The following is a 26,589-nucleotide window of genomic DNA, read 5'->3' as shown; positions in this document are numbered from 1 at the left end:
GAGACGAAGTAGCTGAAGTAGGAAACCCAAGCATGCCTGCACCGGGAGGTGTTAAAGCTGAAAACAACAACAGAGATACGCCCACTGTCAGTGCACGGAGCGACACGGGGGGCCGGGGGTGGGGGGCGGGGTGGGGTGGGGTTGGGTGCCGGATGCTTACCACCTACGCAGACCGCACCGCCCGCCGCAGGGCATCAGGAGGGGTACGTTACACCGACCGGGAAGAGCCACCTGCACCAGCTTTCCTGGGTTTAGAATAGTTCTTCGAGAAGTTTCCACCCCCCACCATAACGCTAAGGGGTGAAATCCGCACATTTTGGCAACATTTCACTCCCCAAACCAATGCTCTCACATTGTGAAAGACAGATGGCTAGAGAAGGAGCATCACGGTGAACAACAGTGGTTGCTTCTAACTGATAAGTTTGCAAGATCCCTACTCTGTTACTCATTTTAACCGATTTTTACTGTACCTCTGGGAAGGACTCACTCGTCCTTCACTCGAACAGTCTGATAATTACCACCTTCACTAAAAGGAATTAGCTATCAAATAAAATGAAATCCATCTGCTTAAATTCCAGCAGAAAAAAATACATTTACATTAAATAAAGAAGGCCATAAGCTGATTAAATAGCAATAGTAAATGACCACTGACGGCACCAAAAAACAAATAGCAGTGAAGTCACAGCTATTCATTACCAGCACTGAGCATGGTTAGGCACGATTTCATTTTTAAGGGTTCAGAGCAAGCTATTTATTACCACCCTGACAATTTGGCTAACGGAGTACTTGAGAGGAATGGAATATATTAACACGCAACTTTATCACCCCCAAAACATGCTTCTTCCAGGTTTGCCTCTAGTATGCCCAAAGGATTCTAACCCCATTAGAGAAGGAACGAAATAAATGCTCAGGAGACAGACACAGGTCCAGTGGAGTAGGACTCCTACGGCGGTGCAAGAGATCTTTGCTGGATCTCAAGGACTCAGCTGAATGTGGCGGCTAATAATAACCTATTACAGAGCAATTTTTATGAGCTGGATAGTTGGGTGAGAAACGAAACCATGGCTCAGGATGGAAAAGAGAATTGTAAAAGGCTGTGCCTTTCCTGAGTATGTTTTTTAGAGGCAAATAAAGTTGACTGCAAAAGGAACAGACTAGGAGCCTTATGGGTGGTGGTTCATTCTTGAAGGAGATACAGCTCACTACCAAAGTATCACGGCAAGGACTGTGAGGGAGGCCTCACGGGCTGATGGAAGAATTAACCAGGAGAAGGTGGATTAAGTTTAAGTGATTAGTGCATCGCTGTGGAGAAAATGATCATAGATTTAAGACAACAACCTTTTTTAATATTGTTCAAAGTCTTACCTCTATGCTAAACGTGACATTTGAGTGTTAAAAAAAAAAAGAAAGAAAGAAAAACAAGTGATAAAAAAAACTTCATGCTTCTATTTCTTTAGCTAGAGAAAAAAACTTTAATTAGACTTCACCCAGCTGAGAAAGCTTTTCTTAGACTTAGCATTCAAGATACTCTGAAGTCCTCAATATCACTCTCAACTTGACCCTAGTCATTATCATATTATTGTCAATTAGCCTAGCTTATTACTGGCTGCTCTTCTTTGTAACCTCACCACGCCCAACTCTTCTCTGACTTGGCTCTGCAATAATTTCTGTAGTTGTATTAGTGATAATGTCTAAGGAATTTCCATCACGTTAGAGAATAGTTTTCTGATATCCTCAATGGTAAGTGGGAACAGATGCTAAAAAATTCCATTTTTTTTAAGTAAGAAAATTGAGTCTGAGAGCTGTTGGGTGACTTGACAGAGAGAAATCTATGACTCAGTGGGAGATGAGGTTTGGGGAAACTAAATTTTAGAGCTGCCACTTAAAGTTCCTGTCTAATTGAGTCAATTTCAAAAGCCAAAAAATACAAATATTCAAAATGCAAAAATAAAAATTCCTTGAAAATAACATTGTATTTCCAGGAGAAACTGATAGCAAGTATCCACATTTTATAGAAGAATGGCTGACACATTGGAAACACACTGAAATGAAAATGGCTTAAGATTCGCAAGGGAATGGTAGGAATGAATGAATAAATTCCTGAATCTTTAATCCAGTTTGGTATGATAGACTTCTTGGATTCATGGGACATAGACTAACCCTGAGAAAACTGTAAAGTAATGAAGTTGCTTTTGGGGTCCCAATCCCTCAACTCCCTTACCTTTATTCAGGCACTACTAGGCCTTTCTTCTTTCTACTAGCCTCTCTAAAAAATTGGATTTGCGAGAAAGAACCAATGACTTGAATACGCCTATTTCTTTTTCTTTTCTTTAAAGATTTATTTATTTGAGAGAGAGAGACAGAGAGAGCATGTGTGCAGGTGTACATGCATTGGTCGGGGGGATGGGGAGGGAGGAAGGGAGAGGGAGAAAGAGAATCCTAGCAGACTCTCTGCTGAGTGCAGAGCACAATGCAGGGGCGGGAGGCTCGATCCCAGGGCCCTGAGATCATGACCTGACCTGAAATCAAGACTTGGAAACTCAAACGACTGAGCCACCCAGGGGCCCCCGAATACACCTATTTCTGAAAATGCTTTACCCTAGTTTATATAATTAGAGGTTTCTTCCTGCTATAGTATTCTGATTTCATGATATGCTATGCTATTTTCCATTTAACAGAGGATAATTCATTAAGTCAAAGGCATTAATATCTAATTACAGAATTTCAGGCATGAGTGATTCAGGTGGAAGCTTTACTAAGGACGGAAGAACCTTCCTTGCATTGTTAGAATGATACTATGATGGTACTCAGCTTCTTTTGCCTATTCATAAAGCCAACCTTAGTTCTAGGTCTAGTTCAACTAGACTTCATACTCAATAATTGCACTCCCCTCCACCTAAATGCTTTTGCCCCCTACATCTAAGAAAATTGCTGGCTCACCTATCTCTCTGACATGATAATTTGAGAAATTTTAAGGAACTAAAAGACTTAAAACAGCAATGGTAGTTAGAAAGCAAAAGGATCAATAGTTGTTGACTCAGGCTTTCCCATCAGATGACATATGTTCCCATCTAGAGGACATATGATGAATTGGCATGAAAATTTTCAGAAGACTGCAAAATAGTATTCCTAACTGCTACAGTCAAAGACTATCAGAGATTTTCAGGAATTCAACACCTTGAAGAGTAATCCGAGTTAAATAATTAGCTATTAAGGGCTCCTGGGTGTCTCAGTAGGTTAAGAGTCTGCCTTCGGCTCAGGTCATGGACCCGCCGTCCTGGGATCGAGTCCCACATCGGGCTCCCTGCTCGGCGGGGAGTCTGCTTCTCCCTCTCCCTCTGCCTGCCGCTCCCCCTGCTTGTGCACTCTCTCTCTCTCTCTCTCTCTGTCAAATAAATAAATAAAATCTTTAAAAAAATAATTAGCTATTAAGTAAAAATTTTAGGAAAATTGATGCAAATTAAGGATAAAGAACAGTGTACATTGGGCCTAAAGTAAAAGACAAAAGCCAACTGATAGATGAAAACCGGAAATAGAAGAGAAAAATTGAACAGTAATCCTGATACAGAAGAAGTAGTGGTAACTATAAACTAAATGCACGTCAAATTTTCCCATCTATTACCAAGTTATAGCGCTAAAGGTACATTTGTTCCTGTTCCTTAACTCCTACTCCAATTCGTTGAAATATCACTGAGAGAGAAAAGTTTTTATAAAAATAATCTCCTATTATCATTATTTTGTTTGGTTTTATTCTCCTGGAACAGCAGCCTATTCCCAAAAGTTACGCTTTTGGAAGAAAACCCTGTCTCGCAATGAACTTAGATATAGTTATTTTCCCTCAGGTTTCCTTGATCTTGGTCTCCCAGAGGGAAAATTTACTTTTGAGGTGAAAATAAAACTTATTATGTACATGGAGCCAAAGACAATTGTGCTAAAATTATGAAAGACTTACTCTTATCTAGATTTACCCCAAATGTGCTAGTAAATTACAGTGAAGTATGAGAAAAATGCAAAAGGCATGTTCTAACGTTCCATTTAAGGAAATTGGGTTAGACAGTATTTCCAAACATTAATGGAAGATATAAAAATCAGACACTGCTTAAAACGATAAAGTAAATAAATTAAAAATAGAAAATCAAGTTAGTTTTCTATTCATCTGGAGCAAAATGCCGAAGGAAGCCAACATCCTCAAGGATTAAATGTAAATTTTGGAGCACCTGGGTGGCTCAGTCGGTTAAGCGTCTGCCGTAGGCCCTGGTCATGACCCAGGGTCCTGGGATCGAGTCCTGAACCGGGCTCCCTGCTCAGCAGGGAGTCTGCTTGTCCCTGTGCCCCTCCCCCTGCTCGTGCTTTCTCTCTCTCTCAAATAAATGAATAAATAAAATCTTTAAAAAAAGGATTAAATGTAAATTTAAAGTTTTTGAATTTTTCCCAGGTGTACAGGCATGGGATTTGCTATTGCCACTCGCCCTTTTTACATATGATCATGAGAGAAAAAGACAAATGTGGAAATTTTTTAAGCAGAAAATAACTCATTTTATTAGCAAATGAGTACTAGTCACTAGTGATCCTGAATGGAGGGCCGGGTCATCATTCGGGAAACGAGCACACACGCTGCATATTACTCTTGAAAGGGCCTCTTTATGATCTTGAAAGACAAAATAATTTGAAGAATTGTTGGAAGCAAGGTAAGTGTTAAAGCTGGTAAAGCAGAACAGCAATTCCACCCAAAACAGAATAAAGTGGGTGATTAAACCAGAAAATTTAGAGGTTGATAAATACTAAAACTGAACATGCACATTGTAATTTAAATCAGTGTTGGCTTGTAGCCTTTGGAATCAGACATTACTTTATGGCCCATCTCATATTCAATGGAGTCCCTTTTTCGTGATTTCCTTAGGATCAAACCCCTCAGATTTACCTTCAAAGGGATGGTTTATCTTTAAAATGAAGGCTTTTCTATAAATAAATCCCATTAAAGTGGGCCCAAGATGAACATGTCCTATTCTCAAAGTTTATTCATATATATATATATATATATATATATACACACACACACATATGTTTATTCATATATATATATTCATATATATATATATATATATATGAATATATATATATATAGCAAGAGCCCAGGGCATGCGAGAAACACAGATATACGCTAGTTAGGAAGTATTTTTCTCCTTTCGATTTCACCTCGCTGGTATGTCTACCTCTCCCATAAAGCAGAGGAGATATTTGTTTGAGGAGAAAGAACACAGTGGAAAGATGATGATAGAAGGATGGAGAACCACAGCTCCACTCTATGAGCTAATCAGAAGATTCAGCATTATCCACCACAGGTAAATTAGCCTGAAAAAAGATGGGAACCAGAAGTGTGGGAACTTAGGCTCTCAGACAGGGTCCTGCTGGTGCTCCCACTGTGTTAATGTTTAACCAAAGAACGAATTCAAGAGAAATTGCAAATTCTAGTAGGTACAGTCACAGACCTTTTCCCTTGGTAACATTCTCTGGTCTGTTTTGGTCTATGATCAAATAAAGTAACAGATTCAAAGCGCCAAGTTCCTCAACACCTGATGCATGTATAGATACTGCTCACTGAAGGGATGCTGCTGACATCTTTCTGCAACTCTGATACTTACAAACAGAGCCCACATCTCCGAGGGGAGAAGGATAGAAATTACATGTATGTTGAGTGGAATGAGGAGAAAGGTTAGGTCATTTAAGTATTTCATAACCATTTCTCTACTTCTCTTCTCACTTTCTCTCATACAGGCTCTCTGGGTGCTGGTTTCGGAGTGACGGACCAGAAGGGCAGTCAGCGAAGGACCCACTGTCCAAGCAAAGGCCTGTGATCCAGCAGAGAGAAAAACAAGATGCTCTGGCTGCCACTGAAGGGATGACTCCACAGCCAGCATCGATCAGAGCAGACTTGCGGATTAATGGCACAGACCCTTAAAAGCTGTTCTTAGTGGATGTAAAGTATCAAATTTTACTCTATTTCACATAATATTTTATTTTAAATTTTACATAACTGTCCATAAGGTTTTTCCACACCAGACATTATGTGGAAAATCTCCCTTTTACGTAACTGATCCTAGGAGTTTGTCAATAATCATAGTGACATGTGAAGTGGGACTGGAAGACTAATACAGTCATGTGCAAAAAAACACAAAAAACAAAAGACAGGCACTGCATTATTCTTAAAACAGTTATGTCTGACTTAATTTAAATGTACAGATAAATCATGCAACTGTAGCTTTAACATTTTCAGGCCCCAAGAATATCCAGATAATTAAGCTTAGGGGCAAGGTAGTTGGTATGAGTTGGTATGATAGTTAAAGGAAGGGCCACTGAAGAATTGTTCTTGGGCACATTCCTTATATGTGTAGGTCTATTCTGCTTCTCTCTAGTGCCAACTAGTCATTCTGGACAGGGAAAACCAGAGCAGTTACCAGTGGTCAAAGGGCCATTCCATATCATTGTTTTCATGTCTCCCAAACTAAAAGTTAAAATAGGAGTATCTTCCTACAATCACATGGCAATTTTGGTTTTAGAAGAGAAAGAGGAAATTGAAAAGTTGGAAATTTATGTAAAAGTCCAATTTGTGAGATTGAGGAAAGCTCTGTGTGTTTTGGAAACTTTCTAGATACATGCAATTAGTTCATTCTAAATAATGTCAAAATTTCCTTATAAAAAGGAAAAACATCACTGGTGTCTTCTTGGGTTTTTTTGTTTTCATTTTTTCTTTTTTTGAAAAACACTGTTAATTTGAAAAATAAAACTTACTTTAAGGAAAAATTATGAGAGCCCTTTTTTCTACTTCGCATAGTAAGGTTTGTATAACACATTAAACAATAAAACATGTAACATTCCTTACATGTTTGGCTGTGTGATTGCCTAGCACACTATATTGACTTTTTTTCAACCCAGTAGAATTGGATGCCTATTCTTATTCACAAAATCTAAACTGCATAAATTAGATTTCTCTTGATGAACACAGAATTGGACTCATCATCTGGGGTTGCCTCAAACAGCTTTACAATTTAGTTATGACTTAGTTATAGACGTGGGGTGGTGGTGGGGGTAGAAAGTCATAGAGTAATATCAATATATTTCTAAGGTTGTAAATTTATTGAAGTAGCAAGTAACAATGGGAGCCTCAAAAGTCAGAATCTTATAGCAATGCTAAATTGTAAATTATTACAGAAGTCGTATTTTTAGGAGTTAAACTTTGAACATAAGCTTATTACCTGCTAGGTGTAATGTAGGTGAATTCCTGTACCTAGAGGGCCCTTAACTTTTGAACTTCCTGGCACTTAAGAAGAAGAAAAAAGCAAACCCAAACCAACCAACCAACCAACCAAACAAACTTTCTCCTTGGAAGGAACATAAATTAAGATCCAAAAAATGTATTATTTAATTCTTCTCTTTATTAATATGTATATTGAATATTATGCCACATGTTTGTGCTAAAATGCCATTTGAAATCAGTATTAAAATAATTATATAAAAGGAATACTTCTCTTAAGACATAAGGATGTGATGATATAAATTATATTAATATATTTCTGAGACACTGCGATGACCTGTCTAGTCCTTATTTTTCTGCATACGTTCAGCTTGACTTACTTCCTGGTTCTTAATTATAGCCACTGAAATATATATTCCCAATAAGGTAAAGGTGTCACTTACTGAAATTAAAAGAGATCCAAACGTATACCCTGTTCTTGGTTACATGTGATCGGCTGCCTAATGTTAATTAATGAATTAGACTGACTCGCCTTGAAATGACTTACTGTTTGAATTTTGTGGAAATCCGGGCAAGGAAGATGGACCGTTCATTCCAGGGAGAAGAACCGGAGGGAGGCCGGGGAGTCCTGGATAGGATGCCGGCAGACTGATGCCATGGAGGGAGCTGCCGTCCATCATGCTTGGCTGCTGTACCGCTAAGCCCAGCACGTCTGAGGCTTTCTTTATACGGTCAAGTTCTTGCTGTGCCATCAGCTGTCGAACGGTGGTCGGAGCCAAGTAATCTTTCTCCCGATCAAGCTGGCTCCCGACGGTCTCCCTCACTTTTGAAATGTGCTGTTTGGAGAAAATATGATCTCTGATGGACAAGCGGGCAGAGTACTTCACCCCGCAGAGGGTACACTCTGGTTTGGTGCCTTCTGTTCCACTTTGATTAATCATGAAAGGCTTCCCTATGTTAATTTTAAATTTCTTTTCCTTTGCCCTTGCATTTTGGAACCACACCTGGACCACGCGTTTGGGCAGACCGATCTCATTCCCTAGCATTTCACATTCTTGCATGGTTGGAGTTCGGTAGTCACTGAAGCAAGCCTTGAGAACCTTGAGTTGAAGGTTGCTCATCTGGGTTCTGAAACGCTTGTGACCTGGTCGATCGTTGCTTTTGGATTTAAAAGGATTGCTGGATCCAAAGGGATTTGGCGAACTCGGGTCAGCGATGCTGGATGATTCACTGCGGTCAGCGTTGTCATCGGGGTCGTCCGTGATATAAAAGCTTTGGTCGTGGTCGCCGTCTTTATCGCTGAAGTGTATGGAGGGGCTGGTGAGAGAGAAGAGAAATTTTTCATCGCAAACCTCCGTGGTGGGTGTGGTTGCGGGTTTTGGCAAAGCGTCGAGAGTTTTGGGCTCCTTGGGAGATAAGGCCGGCTTCACGTCTCCGGAACCTGCCGTGGTGCTTTCCATCTCAGCATTGCCCTCATCCCCTGTGGTGGCGTCACTGATAGCTGTATTAATGGACGAAGTCTCATCGAAATCCGTTTTATTTTGATCATACCCCGCCTCGGCGGGAGGGGCATTTAAGTTCTCTACATCCTCAGAACATTCTGCTTTAAAAGAAGACGGGCTTAAAAGGTTCTTGGGCGACAGCTCTGCTGTTTTACTAACGGGTGTTGACACTGTAGAAGCCAACTCATTCTCACTTGATAGGTCAATTTTAGTTAAGGGCAAAGATGGGTAGTCAAAATAAATGTATTTCTGAGGGCTCTCTCCCCCGTCTTCGGTTGATACGAGAGGGCTCGGAGGCAAGCTGTAACCTGCCTGCTTGCCTTCATTCCAGTGCCTAGAGCGGAGGTGGCTTTCTAAGGCCGACTTCGCCTTGAACAGGGCTCGGCAAAAAGGACACCGTTTATGGGACTGCGCCGGGCCCACCGCCCGGAACTGGCCTTTCCTTTCTCGAGCTCGCGTATTCTGGAACCAGACTTGCACGACTCTTTTTTTCAGCCCCACTTCGCGTGCAATGTGGTCAAGCATTTTTCTGGTCGGGTTGGAATCCAGCAAGTATTTTTCATAGAGTATTTCCAGTTGTTCCGGGGTGATGGTGGTTCTCAGGCGCTTATCGCGGTGCTGGTCCTCCCCACTGTTCCCTCCCTCCTTTTCACTGCACGCGTTGTCTTCTTTGTCGTCCATTTTCCGCTTGAGGGAAGCAGCGACCGTCGTGGGCGCCGAGGTGTGGGAGGGACCGGTCTGCGGCGGCATTTGCGTGAGAGACCCGCTCAGCAGCTGTCCGGTCATCAGGGGGTTGTTGGGGTCGAATATCATGTAGGGCATATCCATGGGCCTTTCCAAGAATGGAGAGTGAAGGAATTGGTTTTGAGCAGCAAGGAAGTGCATGTGCTGGTGCTCCTGCCAGAGTTCCAGAGTCGGGAAGGCCACCGTACACTGATCACATTGGTATTGTAGTAACTGTGGAGGTAGACTGTTCTGGAGAGAAGTCATGGAAATCTGCAGCGGGCTGGAAGGGACCGGGGTTTGAGAGGCCGAGGGAGGCCTTCCGACGAGCGGGGGCTGTTTTGGTGGCTGGGGCTGCGGCGGAGCTGCCGAGGCCTGGGGTGGGTCTGAGGAAGTCGATGCTAATGGCAGGGCTGGTTTGGCGCCCTGAGGAGGGGGTGTGGGGTCACTCTGCTTTGGCTTTTCTGTGGGATATTCAGGTTTTGGAGACGTCTTCTCGAGTTCTGGCTTGGGGGACGGGATCAGGGGGGTACTAGTCCCCGAGCCAGAGCTTGCTGCGGGGGCAGCCGTGCTTTTGGCGACATCTGTCTGGCCAGACACGGTGCAGTGCTTATACACGACTTGGTCGGTGGCGTCCATGGAGTCTTCGGTTTGGCTCTCATCCTGGGCATCGTCGTCTTCATCCTTGTAACACTGCTTTTTCTGATGTGTGATCAAGTCAAAGATCCTGGGGAAAACCACATTGCACTTTTTACACTGGTACTGCATGTTGCTCGTTCGAATATACCGCTCATTAGTGAGTTCTCTTTTTTCATTATCTTTAGTTTCTGCTTGATTCTCGTAACTCTTCCGTGCTTTCTGACGAGCGTTCTGGAACCACACAACAATAACCCGGGTGGGCAGGTTGAGAACCGTGGAAAGTTGTTCTATTTCATCATCTTTTGGGTAAGCGTTGGTGTCAAAAAAGTCTTGCAGAACCCGAAGCTGGTAGTCAGTAAATCTCGTTCTAGAAGACCTTTTGCTGAATGACGCATCCGATTTGTAATGTTCTAAAGAGGAGGGCTGTGGATCAATCCTGATGTCTTCCAAAACAGTTATGGGAGGGTTACTGAAGTTGTACGGGGAATCCTTATTCCTCTGTCGTTCCTTAAAAAGCGTATTTCGAAACCAGTGCTTGATAACTTTTTGAGAGAGGCCAGACTTCTCCGCCATTTCTTGGATCTGTTCTTCGCTTGGAGAGTTATTGATGTCAAAATAAGCCCTCAGGATTTTCAGTTGGTCGTCTGTGATTCTCGTCCGCGGGCGTTTGAACTGAGAATGCCTTAGGAAGTTGGGATCTAATCCGAGCTGTTGCTGGCAGAGCTGAGTGAGGTCCGCAGACAGAGTGTCCATCTGGGGCAGCTGCAGGGCGAGCTGGGGAGGAAGTGCAGGGTGCTGCACGGGCTGCATCATAATGGAAGGAAAGAGCGGAAGGTCAAGAGAAACAGGCAGCTGGACCTGCGGGGGAGCAGACGGGGGAGGAGGCGGGGGAGGAGGCGGGGGAGGAGGTGGTGGCGGCGGTGGGGGTGTGGGTGGTGGCGCTTGTAGAGGAGTAGAAACCGTGCTTGGGATTTTTACAGGACCCAAGGAGGAAGGCTGTGGAGGAGCTGGAGGCAGAGGGGGAGGTGGCGGTGGTGGAGGTGGAGTTTCTGGTGAAGGTGGTGAAATTGGATAAAGCTTGTCATAGGCCTCCCTGTATTGCCGAGCAAATTTTTCTAGTGCTCCATATGGAAAAAATTGCCCATGGACATGTTCTTGGTGACTCTTTAAGATAAGGACATTGGAAAACAATTTACCACACGTTCCGCATTCCAGTTTATCAGTGTTTTCACCTTCACCGCTCTTGCCCTTCTTCTGGACCTTCTGCCTGTTTTCGTTATACTGAATGACCAGTTCAAAACCAAAGTTTTCCAGTAAAGCCTTGGCTGCATTTCCTCTGGCCCCCGAAGCTATTCGGGGTGGCGGGATGCACGGTTCCAAGGATTTCTGCTTCTTCGTATCTTTGCCTTCCTTGAGTCCTTCACCTTCGCTTGTACACTCTTGCTTTGGCTTTTCTTGCTTTTCCGCAATCTCTTCTGCCTCCTTGTAAGATGGCACGTCCTTCGTGATGGGGCATTCGGTGCTGGCTATGTTCGTCTGCTCTTGTTTCAATAACTTGCTCGCGGCCTGTGGCTGCGGGGGCTGTGGGGGCTGTTTCTGGGGCTGCAGTGGGGGCTGTGGGGCCTGGTACTGTTGTGCTTGTTGCTGTAGTATCTGGAGTTGAGTCTGGCCAACGTGATGCTGGGTTTGAATCTGCTGCTTCAAGTCTTCAAGCAAGGATCCAGCCATTCCTGTCATGCCAGGCATACCAAATGTGGCCGAGCCCGGCAAGCCCAAATCCGGCCCCAGGCTGAACTCCGTCCCAGGGATGTAGAACGGAAAGAGAAACTGAGGCTGCTGGAACTGCAACAGTGCTTCCGGGGTCACAGGGAAATGAGGCAAAAAGGCTGGGTTTAGAAACTGAGGCTGAAAGAACGCAGCTTGCTGCTGTAACTCGTGCTGGAGTTGCATCTGGATTTGTGCTGGTGACTGCAGCGGGTGATGTGGAGGCTGAGCGGAGAGTAATTCCGGACTTTGCTTTTTATTTAATTCTTTGGCATCTAAGTGGGTGTCCTTGCTGCCGACTGTCGCTAAGCTCATGGAATCTAACATCCCCTGGCCAGGGCTACTGTTGGCTGCCAGGCTGTGCCCACCGGCCGCGTGGCCACTGGGCTCCAGCTTGGCAGCCCGCGCCTTGGTCTGATGGAGCACGGACCTCATGTGGATTTCCAACGTCGAGCTTTGGCTGTACGCAACATTGCAGATGCTGCACTTGTAGGGTTTGTTGTCTGTGCTGCTGTTGGTTTCTTGGGGAACAGGGCTGGAGGCTTCCTGCAAAACCTTTTTCAACTTATGCAGATGAGAAACTGAATTATAATGGACCAAGAGAATGTTCTTTTGGGTGAACGACTCTTTACACACTGTACACTTATATGGGCGCGATGGGTCGAGGAATTTTTCCATCGTAAAATTTGGCCCTTTTCTGAAAGGTAAGGTCCGCTTTGGTTCAGAGCCCATGTCGTCTGGAATAGAGCTACTATCGCTTCCTGCAGGACTTGCCTTCCCTTCGTGGTCCACCTCATACTCTCTCTCCATTTCCTGCTCTAGCGCGTGGTCGTCCTGCACCAGAGTTTCACTCTCTGCCCAAAGTTCGCCATTCACGGGCAAGGAGGCATACAGCTGTTGAAGTTCGGCTTCACTCAGTTCGGGGTGGCCTGCTTCCAAGTGTTTTTTTAAAGCCTGGAATGTACGGAAACTACGCTGGCAGAGATTACACATCGTCGCGGCCCGAATCGCATGATACTGGGAATGTATCTGAAGCTTCTGCATCGTCTTAAAAGCCAAGCTGCAGTGGTTACAGCGATACTTATAAACATGGCGGTCCGACACAGAGAGGGGTTGCCTTTTTTGCTGCTCGCTTAAGTGATCCTGTAGAGTGTCAGGGAGTTTCACATCCTTACTGCTATTTTTATTCCATTCTGACACTTCCATGGGTTCTTTTGTTGGTTTCTGCTCCTCACTCTTTATTTCCACGCTAGCCTTTGAATCCTCAAGACCTGCCATACTTTTGTCGTCCACTGGACTTTCGCCTGTGTAGAAGAAAGCACAAATATGTCGCTTACAGGGAAGAAAGCCTACTGCTTAAATGCCAATAAATGTAGTAAGTAGGAACCTCTAAAGATTTCTGCTTAATCGAGTCTTTTTTTTTTTTTTTTTTTAAGTAGGCTCCATGCCCAGCGTGGAGCCCAATGCGAGGCTTGAACTCAGGACCTGTGATCAAGAGTCAGACACTTAATGGGCTGAGCCACCCAGGCACCCCTAATTGAGTCTCTGAAGAAATACTTATCGAGCAACTACTCTGTGCCAAGCACTGTACTGGGTGCTGGGGATGTAAAGGTGAATAAGAAATCACCCCTGACCTCAAGGAATTCCAGGATAGGAAAAAAAGCAAGCTCAAGGTAGTTATAGTATGTTGCCGTCAGCATGATACCAAGGGCCATGACCTCAGTGTTCAGGAATTAGAACACACAGAACATTCTTGGTCATTGACATTTAGGTCTCCGAGGAGCAGTTACAGAGAACCAGATACTAAATGTGCTTTGCAAAATGCAGCTCTTGGAAACACCACAGTTTTTTCCCTCCATGCTTTTTATAAAAACAAAACAAAAAACTTTGGTAGTCATAATCCTGGAACATCACCATGCATGCGAGCCCCCTGAGCGTGTTTTCCGCAGATCCTGCGCCCAGGCTGGCGTACCTGAATATTTCCCAGATCCCTCAGCTGTGATGGCCGCAGGTGTGTCCCGCTCCGATTTCTCCGAGGCGGCCGCTGGGAGTAGCAAACTGTTGGGCATCATCACATCAGGCACAGGCACCTATGAGAACCGAAGGGGTTCGTGTCACATGGAGCCCAGAAATCAGACTCCATCACATTTGTCACTGGGCAGTAGCCTATCCCACTTCCCTTCTCCCAAAAGAAGGGGGGGGGCGGCATTTTGTGGATCTTACAGGCCAAGGCTATGCCTTCGAATTTTAGATCGACGCTGTTGCAATGCTGCATTCCTTTCTTTTTTAAAAAACACGATTTGAAGGTTTTTGTCGGCCTATTTTTTTTATAATGACAATCAGGAAAGTTTGAAACGTAACGTGCCCACAGGAGTCATTTAATTAACATTACAGATGCAGAAGTAAGACAGCAAAGCATGTTACTGAATAAGCTATGCCTCGTATCATATTTTCTTTCTCCGTAAGCAAAAGAGACGACAAATAAATGGGCCTCGGTTGTGATTTCTAGAACACAGTCTGTAAGAGAGCTTTAAGTAGTCAGAAAAAAATAAATTTCTCAACCAATAATTACAGATTTCGTGTTGATACTTTTAGAGAGATCGTGTCACACCCGCAGCAACATTTGGGCTCCTTACTGTCATAAGCAGCTTCTCCACACAATCCGGAGACACGCTGTGCAAATGCGTCAGATGCAGCTGGAGGTGCATTTTGTTGCTGAGGACGTCCTGGCAGAGGGGACAGCAGATGACGGGCTGCACCGAGTGCTGTGACAGGACATGCATCTGGATACGACTTTGGTCCCTACTATTGTAGTTACAATAAGGACACTGAAAGAACTGGAGAACATGGAATAAACATGGCCGCCGTTAGTGGATGGGCTCGGATGACTTCAGAACATGAGAAGTAACACCAAGAACTAACTGTACTGCTGATCACAATGTCTACATACGTTTCAACAGCATGAACTCGTTTGGGGCTCTAAAACTATCAGGAGCAATAACAACAACAACAACAACAATAAAAACAGGTGTACACAGCAAAGGGAAAAAAACATTTTTACCTGTTCGTGACAGAATTTATTGTCCTCTGTAGGTTTTGATCTTTTTGTTGCAACATCCTCTTCTTTTGCCAGCAGGAGTGGCTGGGTCCCCCCTCCCACACTGACTTTTAGCTCCTTTTCTGGTGTGATTATTCCTGATTCCCAAAAAAGAATAGAACACCTCAATTTTAAAAGACTCACAACATCAAATTCCGAAAAATTGTATGTTTTTCGAATAGCTCTGACTCTAAATCCACGGAATCATAAAAATGACTGGACAAACACTTTTAAATGATGCGAATCTCAAAAGGCAAAAAGCACACTTCTTTTTATCTACTAAGTGGGCTTTATAAATATCTTTTAAAATGTACTCCTGTCTCATGTTTAGATAACCCTAGGTGACCTTGAAAGATTCATCCATAACACATGCTCTCTGGTGTCTCAGAATGCCTTTATCACATTAAAGCTAATCTACTCCCATTCACAAATGCTAACTTAGGAAATAGTTACTTTTACTAATGTTTAATTACTTACCTCTTTTCTAAAATTCTTGGACGCTGAACACATTTCAAAAATACCAAGACGAACTGACTAGTTGTAATTCAGAAATAAAAATAATATTTTTACGTGGTGAATACAGGATTTTAAAAATTTACTATACGTTCCATATCTGTCACTGCTTTTTGTGATTTGCACTTTATTTTAGATGTTTCAGCAGTTGGCTGTACACATAACATTATGGTCCAAACCTCAAGAAGACAATTGTTTTATGAGGTTAATCCGAATATTTGGTGTTAAAGACGGTTTAGAATTTTGCCTAGATGAGCAATGTAATGAGCAGAAGCGTCACACGCATCAAAGAAAAGAGTGCAATTCTAATTTCCCAATCTAACAGAAAATTCTTTCCAGCATCAATTTTCCCGATAATCTCCTCTGTGAGGCTGGATATTACAGCGACATTGGGTAGGCATGTCACATACATCTCACGACAAACACAAAACCTCATTTACCATCCATTCCAATCTCATCATAGCGCAGCATCATCTGACCTTTTTTCTGCTGTTTATTATGAGTATTTCTAATTTTAACTTTCAATTTTCACCATCTTCCAGTCAATTTGCAACTAAATTATTTCCAGGGTGAGGACACTATCACTGGACAACTGGGTGCAAATACATCTTGAAATGCAATGAAGCTAAACCATTGATTGCTATCAGACTCCGCGTAAATATAGAGTCTAGGCGTAATCTGATTGTATGCTGTGCATGATTTATCTTGATTTTTTTTTTCAATCCACATACGGTTCATATAAATGAACAAATTGCACCTTATTGCAGAATAACCCAGTTTTAATTTAAAAATAAGGTCAAGGATGTTATGGAAACAAAGTAAAAATGAACCAAAAAATATGCTCTTTTTCTGTCCTGAATAGAGATGCCTGTTTTCTACCATATAAATAATTTTAGGAATTTCAAATTCAGAAAGAAATTTAAAAGTAAGAGTGACTCTGAGGAGACCAAAATTAAAATAGAATTTTAATGACACGATGACAATAATTTTATCCCCTTGAGGTTTGTGGTTAGGTACAGAATTAGTGCTATGCCTTCAACAAATTACACTGCTATTGATTTCTAGATTTATAAACACTAGATTTTATTTGAATTAGTACATTTGTCCTATATATACACATGCCTTGGAGAAATTTAGATTCTTTGTAAATATTTGAAAAAATAATTTATCATATTTGTATTTGAATGAACTTAAATTTGAGATGGACTGAAGAATTTCATTACATTTATTAAGCAATATCCAAGTATTTGGTATCCAAAAGATAGTTCAAAACAGGAATGTGTATCTCATACTTAATTCTAGCATCAAAAAATATGTTTTTTCTTCTCAAAACAAAACATCCTTTGTGCTATTGTCTTAATAGTGTTAAAAATAAACATTTAGGAAGACAATATGCCATACAGTATTCTGCAAATAAAATGTACTCCCTCCGGTGTCAGATCAAGTTCTATAAAATGATTGTCATTTAAATCAGCAAACGTCTATCGGTTGCTTTTCCCTGTGAAACTGAAAGATGTTTCTTAAAAAGTTGCCCATTAGTGAGTAAGACTATGTTCCCTTAAGAGAATAATACTATGTCATATCCCCTTATCATTCTTTTGTGTACATGGTAGAATTAGACGTGACCAAATAATAAGTTGGTCCAATTCCCCATGCTATCAAAAACTGTCACACACAAGTTAAAAGATAATTTCCATGACTCTGATTGCTTGCAGGCCCTATGGAACATTAGATATAGAATAAACCTTCCATAAACTTCTAAATCTATTAAATTTATAGCTATGGCCTTATTTTCATAAGCATATATATTCTAATGTTGGTACTATAAAGGATCAAAAAACATTGCTTTCGAGGTTTGAAACATTTTACTTAGACTATGTTAGAGATTGGTGTAAATATTTGGTATAATTAATCCATGTTCTTATTTTTACCCTTATTAATATTCATCAACAATATGCTTGTTTTTTAATTTAGGGACCTTCCACATTGCATCGAGGAAGTAAAGAGTTCAATTTTAGGGTCATTATTTCATAGCCACTGCCGTAACTGTTGGCTAGAGTAGTCCACCCAATATATGTGTCAACTTCAATATTTTTTGGCTAATTAACTTAGTTAATTAAACCATGATCTTAATGCAAGCTAGGGGCTTCCTAAAGATCATCTTATTTTAAATTAAAAAGAAGTTATAAATAAGGGCTAGCTCCCCTCCCACCCCACTCAGTTGTAGCTAGGCACCCAGAAGCAGATGCCATTGATAAGAAGAAGCAGAGGAAGCTGAGATGCAATAACATAACAAAAACAGACTCCTGAGGATAAGGCAGGTCATCAGAACTTCTTGCAAAAATGATGGAAGTTACATTTTATGCACTCATGCCTTTCTACTCAACCTGGTGCTATCTCAAGGATAATGGCCTACTCAATAAATTATAGGGCATCAATTCTGGGATCTTTTTCTGAATTGTCTTATCCTAGAACTACACTAAATAGCGACCTGTCAATTTTGGAAAGTTTTGATTAAGTTTTGTGGTTACTCACAGTTTATGACCGCAACTTTATTTGAAGTAAACCCTACTTGTTACCCTAGACAAAATTTTGAAATGAGAGCACAATTCATTTTGTGTTATTAAGACCTCCCGATATTCTCAAAAAACAATGCCATTTTAATGCACTTTAACTAAAAAATGAAATCTAATTACAAATAAGCACTGCCAAATAGATGAGCCAATGATTATCTGTTAGTTATGGGATTACTTAGCTTGCATGAGATTGCTAATATAAAAATGACATAATTCATTTCAATTCAGATGCTGCCTACTTAATACTTTCCAATCCCTAAAATACGGAAGGTTGTAAGGTGGTTTATACTCATAATAAGCGAGGAAAATCCAATAACACATATGTACTCAAAGCAAATCTGGGGGAAAAAAAACAATAAAACAAAAAACTGAGTTATTATCTATCAATCAATGTATTTGATAAAGTTTGAATACTACAAAACTTGAATATAACAGAGGATGTTATTCAACTACAAATAAGTCTAAATTATAATTACTGGTACAGTATTCTTTCTAATGAGACTAGAATGAAAGGATAATTTTAATTGCAATAATGAAGGTTAATTTCCATCTTTGCTCATGTTTACTCCCTTATTAAAAAGTGGTCCCCTTAGCCACGGCAGAGACATATTACATTTTCAATGCAAATGTATTAATCTGGATAAACTCTATATTAATTCTTGTACTGCACAGAGCTATAATTTGGATTATAATTAATCTAAAGTGGCACTAGATTTAAATGACAATATAAATGAGGCATTAGGAGGCTTTTCTATTATGAATGAATATTCAACAAATATAACTTGCATATTGCCAAGTCTCATTTTGAAAGCTGCAGTCCTAGAGATTAATGTCAGCAACCCAGCACAACAGCTTACACAAACACAGTCTTCCTAAGGTGTGTTAATTCCTTCCTGTCTAAAAAAATTCTGTGTTAAAGTGGGGTCACACTGTTTTCCCATCCAACACTTTACAAAAGTGGTTCATGTATGAGTTTGCTGTTATTTTTTGACATTTATAACTGACATAAGGAAAAAAAAACAGTATAGACATAAGTGGTTATTCAATCGTTAGAAATATTTACAAGGGAAAAAAAATCCACGCGATAATTTTTTCACCTAATCAGATTCAATTTAGAAAGTGGAAAACTTTGTTACAAGTTTGTGGTAGTTGTCAGTTAACAAGAGCCGTTTTGAAGTCTAAGAGGTTTCAGGGCTAAATATTTGCATCTCAGTAATTGCTTTTAGTGGGTGCATAAATCCCATTTTCATTTCTACAGATACACCTGGGGAGGCATTTCTGCAGGAATAAAAAATTGTTTTAAACAATTAACATTACACAATGTTCTGTATTCTCTCAGAAGCTCAAGCCCTGTCTAGATGGTACAATTAGGCACCCAAGAAAGCACAATAACTCATCAGGCCATTAGGGAGTGATTGAGCCCGTTATTTATATAGAGTGGTAAACAGTGCTGGTGGACATACAGCCCCTGCATCTGTGGTATGTTCCAAATAAGACTCCTTCCTCAACGGTAAGATTGGATCCATTTTCAAGAGATTCCCAGAATCCATTCTTTGGAAGGCATTAGATATTTAAAACCAAGCGTAACGTCATATGCCTAGGTATTACACGAGCACTTATTTAATTACCACTAATGTGCTACCTGTGTGTTTTACACTTTCTTTTAAAGAATGGGAGGGACATGCTTTGCAATGTCTTTTGGTACGACTGTGAGAAGGACACCAATGAATGCAGACAGAAGCCTGCCCTCCCTGAAGTAGCCAAACAGCTAACCTTGATGAGGCCCATCCTAGAGAATGAATAAACTGACCACCTTGTGATTTCCAATTATTTTCAAAATGAGGTTTAGATGGCACTACCCTTGACCTTAACTGATCACTGGGTATTTCAAATCCCTCATCAGTAACCTCAGGAGCCAGTTTACTAATACATAGCTATGGCATCTTTTTTACACTGCTTTAGGCTCCATACCAACCTTAGATCCTCTTTGTTTAAGTCAAATTAGGATCATATGTTAGCCACTCGGTCCTAGACGCAAATTTACGTGGCGCTTTCTCACTGGACTCCTGAGAGAAACCCAGCATTGAACGAAATACTTTTTGAAGGGAATGCAACACTTAGGCAGAGACCGAATGACAAATTTGGGCTAATTCAGGCTTTAACAAACTTGCACGTAAAAATGATACTTTTGCACAACCCAACGTCTTCATAGTGAAACAAGCTTCTTTATATGCAGCTGTCACTGGAATTCAAGGAAAAGATAGATGAGCACCTGAAACTAATAGGCTTGAACCAGTTTCCGCACTTCTTCTGCTTCGATGAGTCCAACATAATAAAACTAGGTATAGCGTGCAGCAAAAGTAGCCAATGTAATATTCATTGCGACCATAGATTTCCATCTCATACATACAAAGCATGGATGAAGTCATATATTTGCCAAATCAAACACAGAAAAAGCCTTAGGTATCCACACCAGATGCTGGCCTAGGGTTTGTTTGTGCACAAGTAAATGTCATGACACGAAGGTTTGTTTTCAAAGACAGTAGCTTTCATTACTGGGATTTGTCTATTCTAGAAGATCAAAATTACCCAGCACCTAATCCCTTTTCAATGATATTTCCTCTTTCTTAGGCTGAATCATCTGTAAACTTTTCCACTGGACTTTGTTTGAAATGCCTCAAATAGATGCCCTTAAAAAGAGCAAATTCCTGAGTGTAAGTTGTAAAAAAGCAAGGAAAAATAACATTTATTTTTAGGGTTACATGGTTGGGGGGGGTGCATGTGACTGGATGAAAAAATTCAAGTGATATCTAATCCTGTGCTTATGAAAAATTAATATGCCATCAGAGGACTCACAAGTATAGCTAAGATTAATGAAAGGCGCTTAAAAAATTACAAGCACACAAACTGATTTGATTAAAAAATAATCTCGCTGGTCGTCCTGTAATATTCTTCAACTTATCCACATCTATTCTGTCAGATGGTTATGATTAAAAATAGGTCAATGGGAGGCTACTGATAGAAATCACATGCAAAATGCACATGCAATGAATAGTAGTGGGAATGTTCAGACAGTTTAAAATGAATAAAAGCTTTTAATAAGCTTTGGTGGGGGTGATGGAAGGGCTGATTGCAAGGCATGGGGTGGAGGAAAGAAAGGTGAAGGATGCTAGCGTCTTACCAGAATCTTTATTAGAGTTTTTGCCTTCACTATTGTCTCTCTCACTTGTGTCTTTCTCCTCCTCCTCAGCCACTGCTGCTGGCTTAGCAGCTCCTTCTGCCTCCTCACTTTGTTCTTCTGTTAAGAGAAGGAGACCTGTCAGTAGGATCGAAAACCCCAGAAGGGTGCCCACTAAAATAAACGTGACCATTTAAAAACTGTGCTATTTATGAATCATCTGCAGACATTCTACTCTGAAGAGAGAACACAAATTTATTCTCAAGTCTCTGTTAGAACCTGCTGACCGTACCAATGCAAATAGTCATCTCAAGTAACTTCTTCCACATCCATTGAGAAAATGTGCCTGTACTAAATTAAAATAGAAGAAACCACTTCCAAGATGGGTAAGCTAGAAAAGGTTTAAGAATAGGTGTAAGGCAATTCTGTCATTGTAATAGTAAAACTTCTAAACTACATGGAGCTACTGTTCCACGGCCTTGGATAGATGACAGAGCAAACCAAACTCTTGGAAAAAATTCTTAGCGAAATAATGTGAACACGACGGGTTAAACATGAGACAGGTGTTACTCCTGCCTTCAGTCCCCAGACCCCAGGGGAATTTTTTGGAATTTGTCTGAGTAGGATCTCAAAACTTCAGTTACATTGGGGGGTGTCTACGTGTGTGTGCGTGCGCGTGTGCGTGCGTGTGTGTGCGCGTGTCTGTCTTCTATAGGGGGAGCTATACAGGGCATCGGACAGCATAAGAAGGTATACTTCTTCTATGACAACCACATCATCCCACACCTCATTCACGGGTTCACACCAGCTAGATTACATGGAAATCCTCATAGTAACTCAACCCTATTTAATTATTCTGTAAATCTTAGCCATGCCGCTGCTGGTGGATTAATCTGTTTATGCAGTTAGCCTCTATGCTGGGTCTGTATAGCACTAATCCGTGAAAGGCCCACTGTTCTCTTTCATCCTGCGATCATTTGTCTCTCACTGTGCTGATGTCACATTTTAATGAATTTTTAGCAATCTGAGTAATGCCAGATAACCAGACTCGCAACTCCCCACAGCATGGCATGCTGTTTTCATTGCAGCACAAAAAATAAAAATCATATTCCCCCTGTTCAGGTAGGAATTACATAAATTAGGAGAAGAAGGTAAAATGGGATTTGAAGCACCAGGCTGCTCAATTTCATAAAATCTTTAATGACCATATAAATTAACCCTGGAAAGGCAAAAGGTCATCGACACACATTTGCATACACTCTTCTATTTGCTTTTGATAAGCAGAGCTTTTATGCTGAGAACATGATACAATTAACCCTTCAATAACCATACAAAACGCTGCTACGGACATTTTAAGTGTCAAGCATTAACTGAATATTACACACTGCATAAAATTTTCATTGCAAATGCTATAGTGATTGAAAGGGGAAATCGTGGCCCTCTCCACACCCCATGTTTTATTAATAATGTTCTGACAGCAGAATGAAATATCCACTGTCATATGTAGCAGCTGAGCACAAAAAAAAAAAAAAAAAATTGCTATTTAGTGCCTCACTTGCCAGCCTGGCTCTGCAACTGTATGAGCAGGATACAACAGAAGGGGGCAGCTCTGGGCTCAATGGGGGAAACAAGAACATTATCTGAAATAAGAGCTTGTTTCAACTGTGAGTCCTCAAAGGGCACCATACAAATCCATTGATTCCATATTTGCACTTTGCCACTGCACAAAAATGAGCTGAGGTCCGTGGTGGAGGGGGTCAGTCATCTGAGGGCTTTGGGGGAAGCTTCCCTTTCAGGCAAATACCTGTGAAATTTTTACCTTAAGAGGAGAGAATCAACACTTCTTAAGGCTCTAGCCTGCTTTCACCCCATCAGTGATAATTACTGATCAAACACAGGCCCCCTCCTCCTGGCAGGGGCCAGCCTGGGTGGGGACCATGGCCGGCTTGGTTTGGAGGGGGGAGGTGGGAAGGCTGAGGTCATGACTGGATTGGGCCGTTTCGCTGCCAAGTCCACACATGTGACGTGACATCCAGTGTCAAGCCTTCTACCTACGACAGCCCATGGCAATTACTTTTCAACTCATCCTGGGGAAGGGATGCAAGACTTCTTTGAGTAGATTTACTGGACCTTTCCCCCAGGGCTGGAAAATGAAGTGTCAGAGTGCTACCGAGTGTCCTTATCTTGAGGGGACATAAAATTGTAAGGGCTATCGCAACTCACATTAATAAAATATAGTGTGTCAGGAGAAGAACACAAAAATTATGAAGGTACTAAAAGAAAAAAAAACTACAGTATAATCTGGGTCTCATCAGACAGTTTTTGCAGGGTCTTCCTCATTTTCCAGGATGTGTTTTAAGTGTGAGAGAAATTCCCAGACATGTTCTTCTATACATCACTGTGGTGTCTGACCTCAGCCTGACCCTGGCAACAGTTTGAGAAATCTGAATGTGAACAAAGACTCTGTGTCAGCAGCAGGGAAAGATTGTGGGGTAGACTCTCCCCATCAACTTAATCGCAAACAGCAGTTCTGAGGCCATAACTTTGCTTGGCTCTTCCAAGCCACAACTCATAACCTCTCGAGGTGGATTTGCCCGCATTACCTCTGCTTCTGTGACTTTTTCCCCCTCTCTCTTTTCTGGTTCTTCCTTTGAAGTAGGCAGGCAATTAGCTCTAATGCTCAAGCAATTCAGCCCTGTTTTGTGGTTTGGAAGGCGTAAGCTGTTTATTACAGGTAGGCTCTTTGGAGCCATAGAACTTTGCAAATTTTTAATCATACAAAAAATAATCAAAGGGTAACGTATAGACACCATAAAGTTTCATACAAGGCAGAAAAAAAAAAAGCTCACTTTCATTCTTAAAGAGAGCTTTTAAAAGAAACTTGACATTCATGTAATAAAGAGACTTTAGAGTCAAGAGTATTAATGAGGAGAAACAGCTTTCTAGGAAAACTGTAGGTTGGATTTGGGGTTAAAGGAAGGGGTGTCTACATTCTAATTTTCAAATACCACATTTCCTCAACTGTAAAATGCCATAAAATGTAAGGCGCTTTATTGGAAAAAAAAAATATATATAATTAAGGTATTAATATGTAATATTAATGTATTAAAGGAATGCCTTAAAACTAAGGAAAATTCCATAAAATTCCATTCCATAAAATTGCAAAATAATGACACTAAGTTACATAAAATTCCAAAATAAAGATGCTAAAGGAGTTTTCATTTTCATCAATAGGTTTCTTCACTATTATATATAATAATAACATTGGGGCGCCTGGGTGGCTCAGTCGTTAAGCGTCTGCCTTCGGCTCAGGTCATGATCCCAGGGTCCTGGGATCGAGCCCCGCATCGGGCTCCCTGCTCGGTGGGAAGCCTGCTTCCCCCTCTCCAACTCCCCCTGCTTGTGTTCCCTCTCTCACTGTGTCTCTCTCTGTCAAATAAATAAATAAAACCTTTAAAAAAAATAAAAAAAATTTAAAAAAATAATAACATTTCATTATACTGTTGTATTCACAGTATATATATATATATATATACATTTTTTAATTATGCTTTTGCTTTATGGAATATAAAAAATACAGTATTCATATGCTAAACTTTATGACATGAATGTACTTAAGCTTAAAATGTGCATTAGGGTCCTGTAAGACTTCTCAATTTTCAAATAAATGATAATGCATTTTTATTTTTAAATGTTTCAAAATACTAGGAAGAAGACAAAATACTACTACTGTAGTCTCATATTATACAGGTGTATTACAATAACTTCCCCTAGCATTTTTATCACACCTCACATAATGATCTTATAAGTTACTCTACACATACACATAAACTATATTTAAAAGAAAGAAAGGTTTTTGAGTGACTAGCTTAGAATACTTCCACTGGAATAATAAAAAAATAATTGGAAAATCACTATTAATTTATTCTATAAAATTATACAATTTTTAAGCAAATCTACTTCAGTAATAGCCCTCTGATCTAAGCTCCAGCCAATTGTGCTTGGTTCCCATTGCTTTATTTTACAGTTGTGTTTGGGAACCCTCTGAGTTGTCTAAGGAAAACACTGCATACTTTTTAAGCCCATGGAGTAATCATGTAAAGAGGAAACAGAGAATAATAACTTAAACATTTCATATATTAGTTTTAATTTTAGATATTGAGCCTCTATTCTAGACACCCGGCTTTTAAGAATTCTTTCCTGACCTCCTCCATTGTCTCTCTGTACAGACCCACCCCATCCAAATCTATCCTCCATTTGATCTACTTACATCTAACTTACCTACTTAAATCTTAAGAGCGATACCCATCACCTACAAAGAAAAAGCTCCATCTTCTGTACATGGCAAGACGACCTTCAAGATACCTGGTCCTTGTCTACCACCCCAGTCTCATCTTTCTTCCCTTCCTACCCAGCATTTAATTTCAAAAACAGTCTTCTCAAACTTTAGGGCATCAGAATTACGTGGAAGACTTGTTACAATACAAATTGCTGGACTCCACCCCGAGAGCTGCTGATTCAGTAGGTTTAAAATGTGGCCTGAGAATTCACATCTCTAAGTTCCCAGGTGATGCTATACTTCTGGTCCAAGGGCCATACTGTGTGAACCACTGTTCCAGAAACACATAACCATTATTAACGCCCTCCTCCTCCAAGATATACCATGATATTTCTTTGTCTTACCTAGAACAATTTTTTTTGCCACTGTATAACCCCCACTTTTCCTTCAAGCCGAGCTTGGGAAATATCAGTTTCATCATCCATAAAAATGGGGTTAGTAACACCTACCTCACAGGTTTGTTATAAGATAAATGAAGAAAAATCAGTCAGCACAGAGCCTAACACAAATAAGTACTAAAAAATGCTAGCTATATTATTACTAGTATCATTAATTACTTCTTTCTCCAAAAACTCTTCCCTGAATGTTGAACAAAGATTAATGTTTCTGGGTACATTTTTTTAAATTTTTAAATTAATTAATTAATTAATGATTGCTTTTATTTTCTTATGTATTGATGTCAAAAAACTTATCCTAGTGTGTGAAAACTATCTGTGTATAGCCTACTTCCCCTGATAGGTACACCTTTACAGAAAACAGTAATTATCTTGTTTATTTCTTTGCCAGAAGCACCTGGAACAGTGCATGGAATATAGAAGACAGGCAAGACTTATTAGTTGGAACACTAAATTTAATTTAGGAAGCAAAATTGTGAGAAGAAGAGGAGTCCAGAAGCTATCCCATTCTAATCCCCTTTAATAAAACTTTTTAAAAGTACTCGTTTGTTTGGTTTGATTTTGGTCTGGTTTGGGTGGTTTTGTTTGTTTGTTTGCATTTTCTCTTTCTC

At 40.7% G+C, this 26,589-nt stretch overlaps 1 protein-coding gene across 6 annotated transcripts in view; it reads right to left on the bottom strand.

Moving 5' to 3' along the window:
- The window catches only part of ZFHX4 (zinc finger homeobox 4), a 182,234-nt gene that overhangs the window by 4,184 nt on the left and 151,461 nt on the right, over positions 1-26,589 (bottom strand). For 5 of the 6 annotated variants that reach the window (XM_081816168.1, XM_081816170.1, XM_006727305.3 and 2 more), the window contains 6 exons: positions 21,248-21,364; positions 14,942-15,075; positions 14,517-14,717; positions 13,853-13,970; positions 7,800-13,184; positions 1-57 (listed from right to left, as the gene is read on the bottom strand). The exon at positions 1-57 is cut by the window's left edge and continues 4,184 nt beyond it. In XM_081816168.1, coding sequence (XP_081672294.1) covers positions 1-57; positions 7,800-13,184; positions 13,853-13,970; positions 14,517-14,717; positions 14,942-15,075; positions 21,248-21,364 — 6,012 coding nt within the window. Of the gene's footprint in view, positions 58-6,933; positions 13,185-13,852; positions 13,971-14,516; positions 14,718-14,941; positions 15,076-21,247; positions 21,365-26,589 lie in introns of those variants that run through there. The other variant, XM_081816171.1, reaches the window with a different exon arrangement.

The sequence above is a fragment of the Leptonychotes weddellii genome, chromosome 4 (genome assembly GCF_054177405.1).
Source record: "Leptonychotes weddellii isolate Sample4059 chromosome 4, ASM5417740v2, whole genome shotgun sequence".
NCBI lineage: Eukaryota > Metazoa > Chordata > Mammalia > Carnivora > Phocidae > Leptonychotes > Leptonychotes weddellii.
The sequence above is the reverse complement of the archived record's forward strand: the minus strand, read 5'-3'. Positions and strand labels throughout refer to the sequence as shown.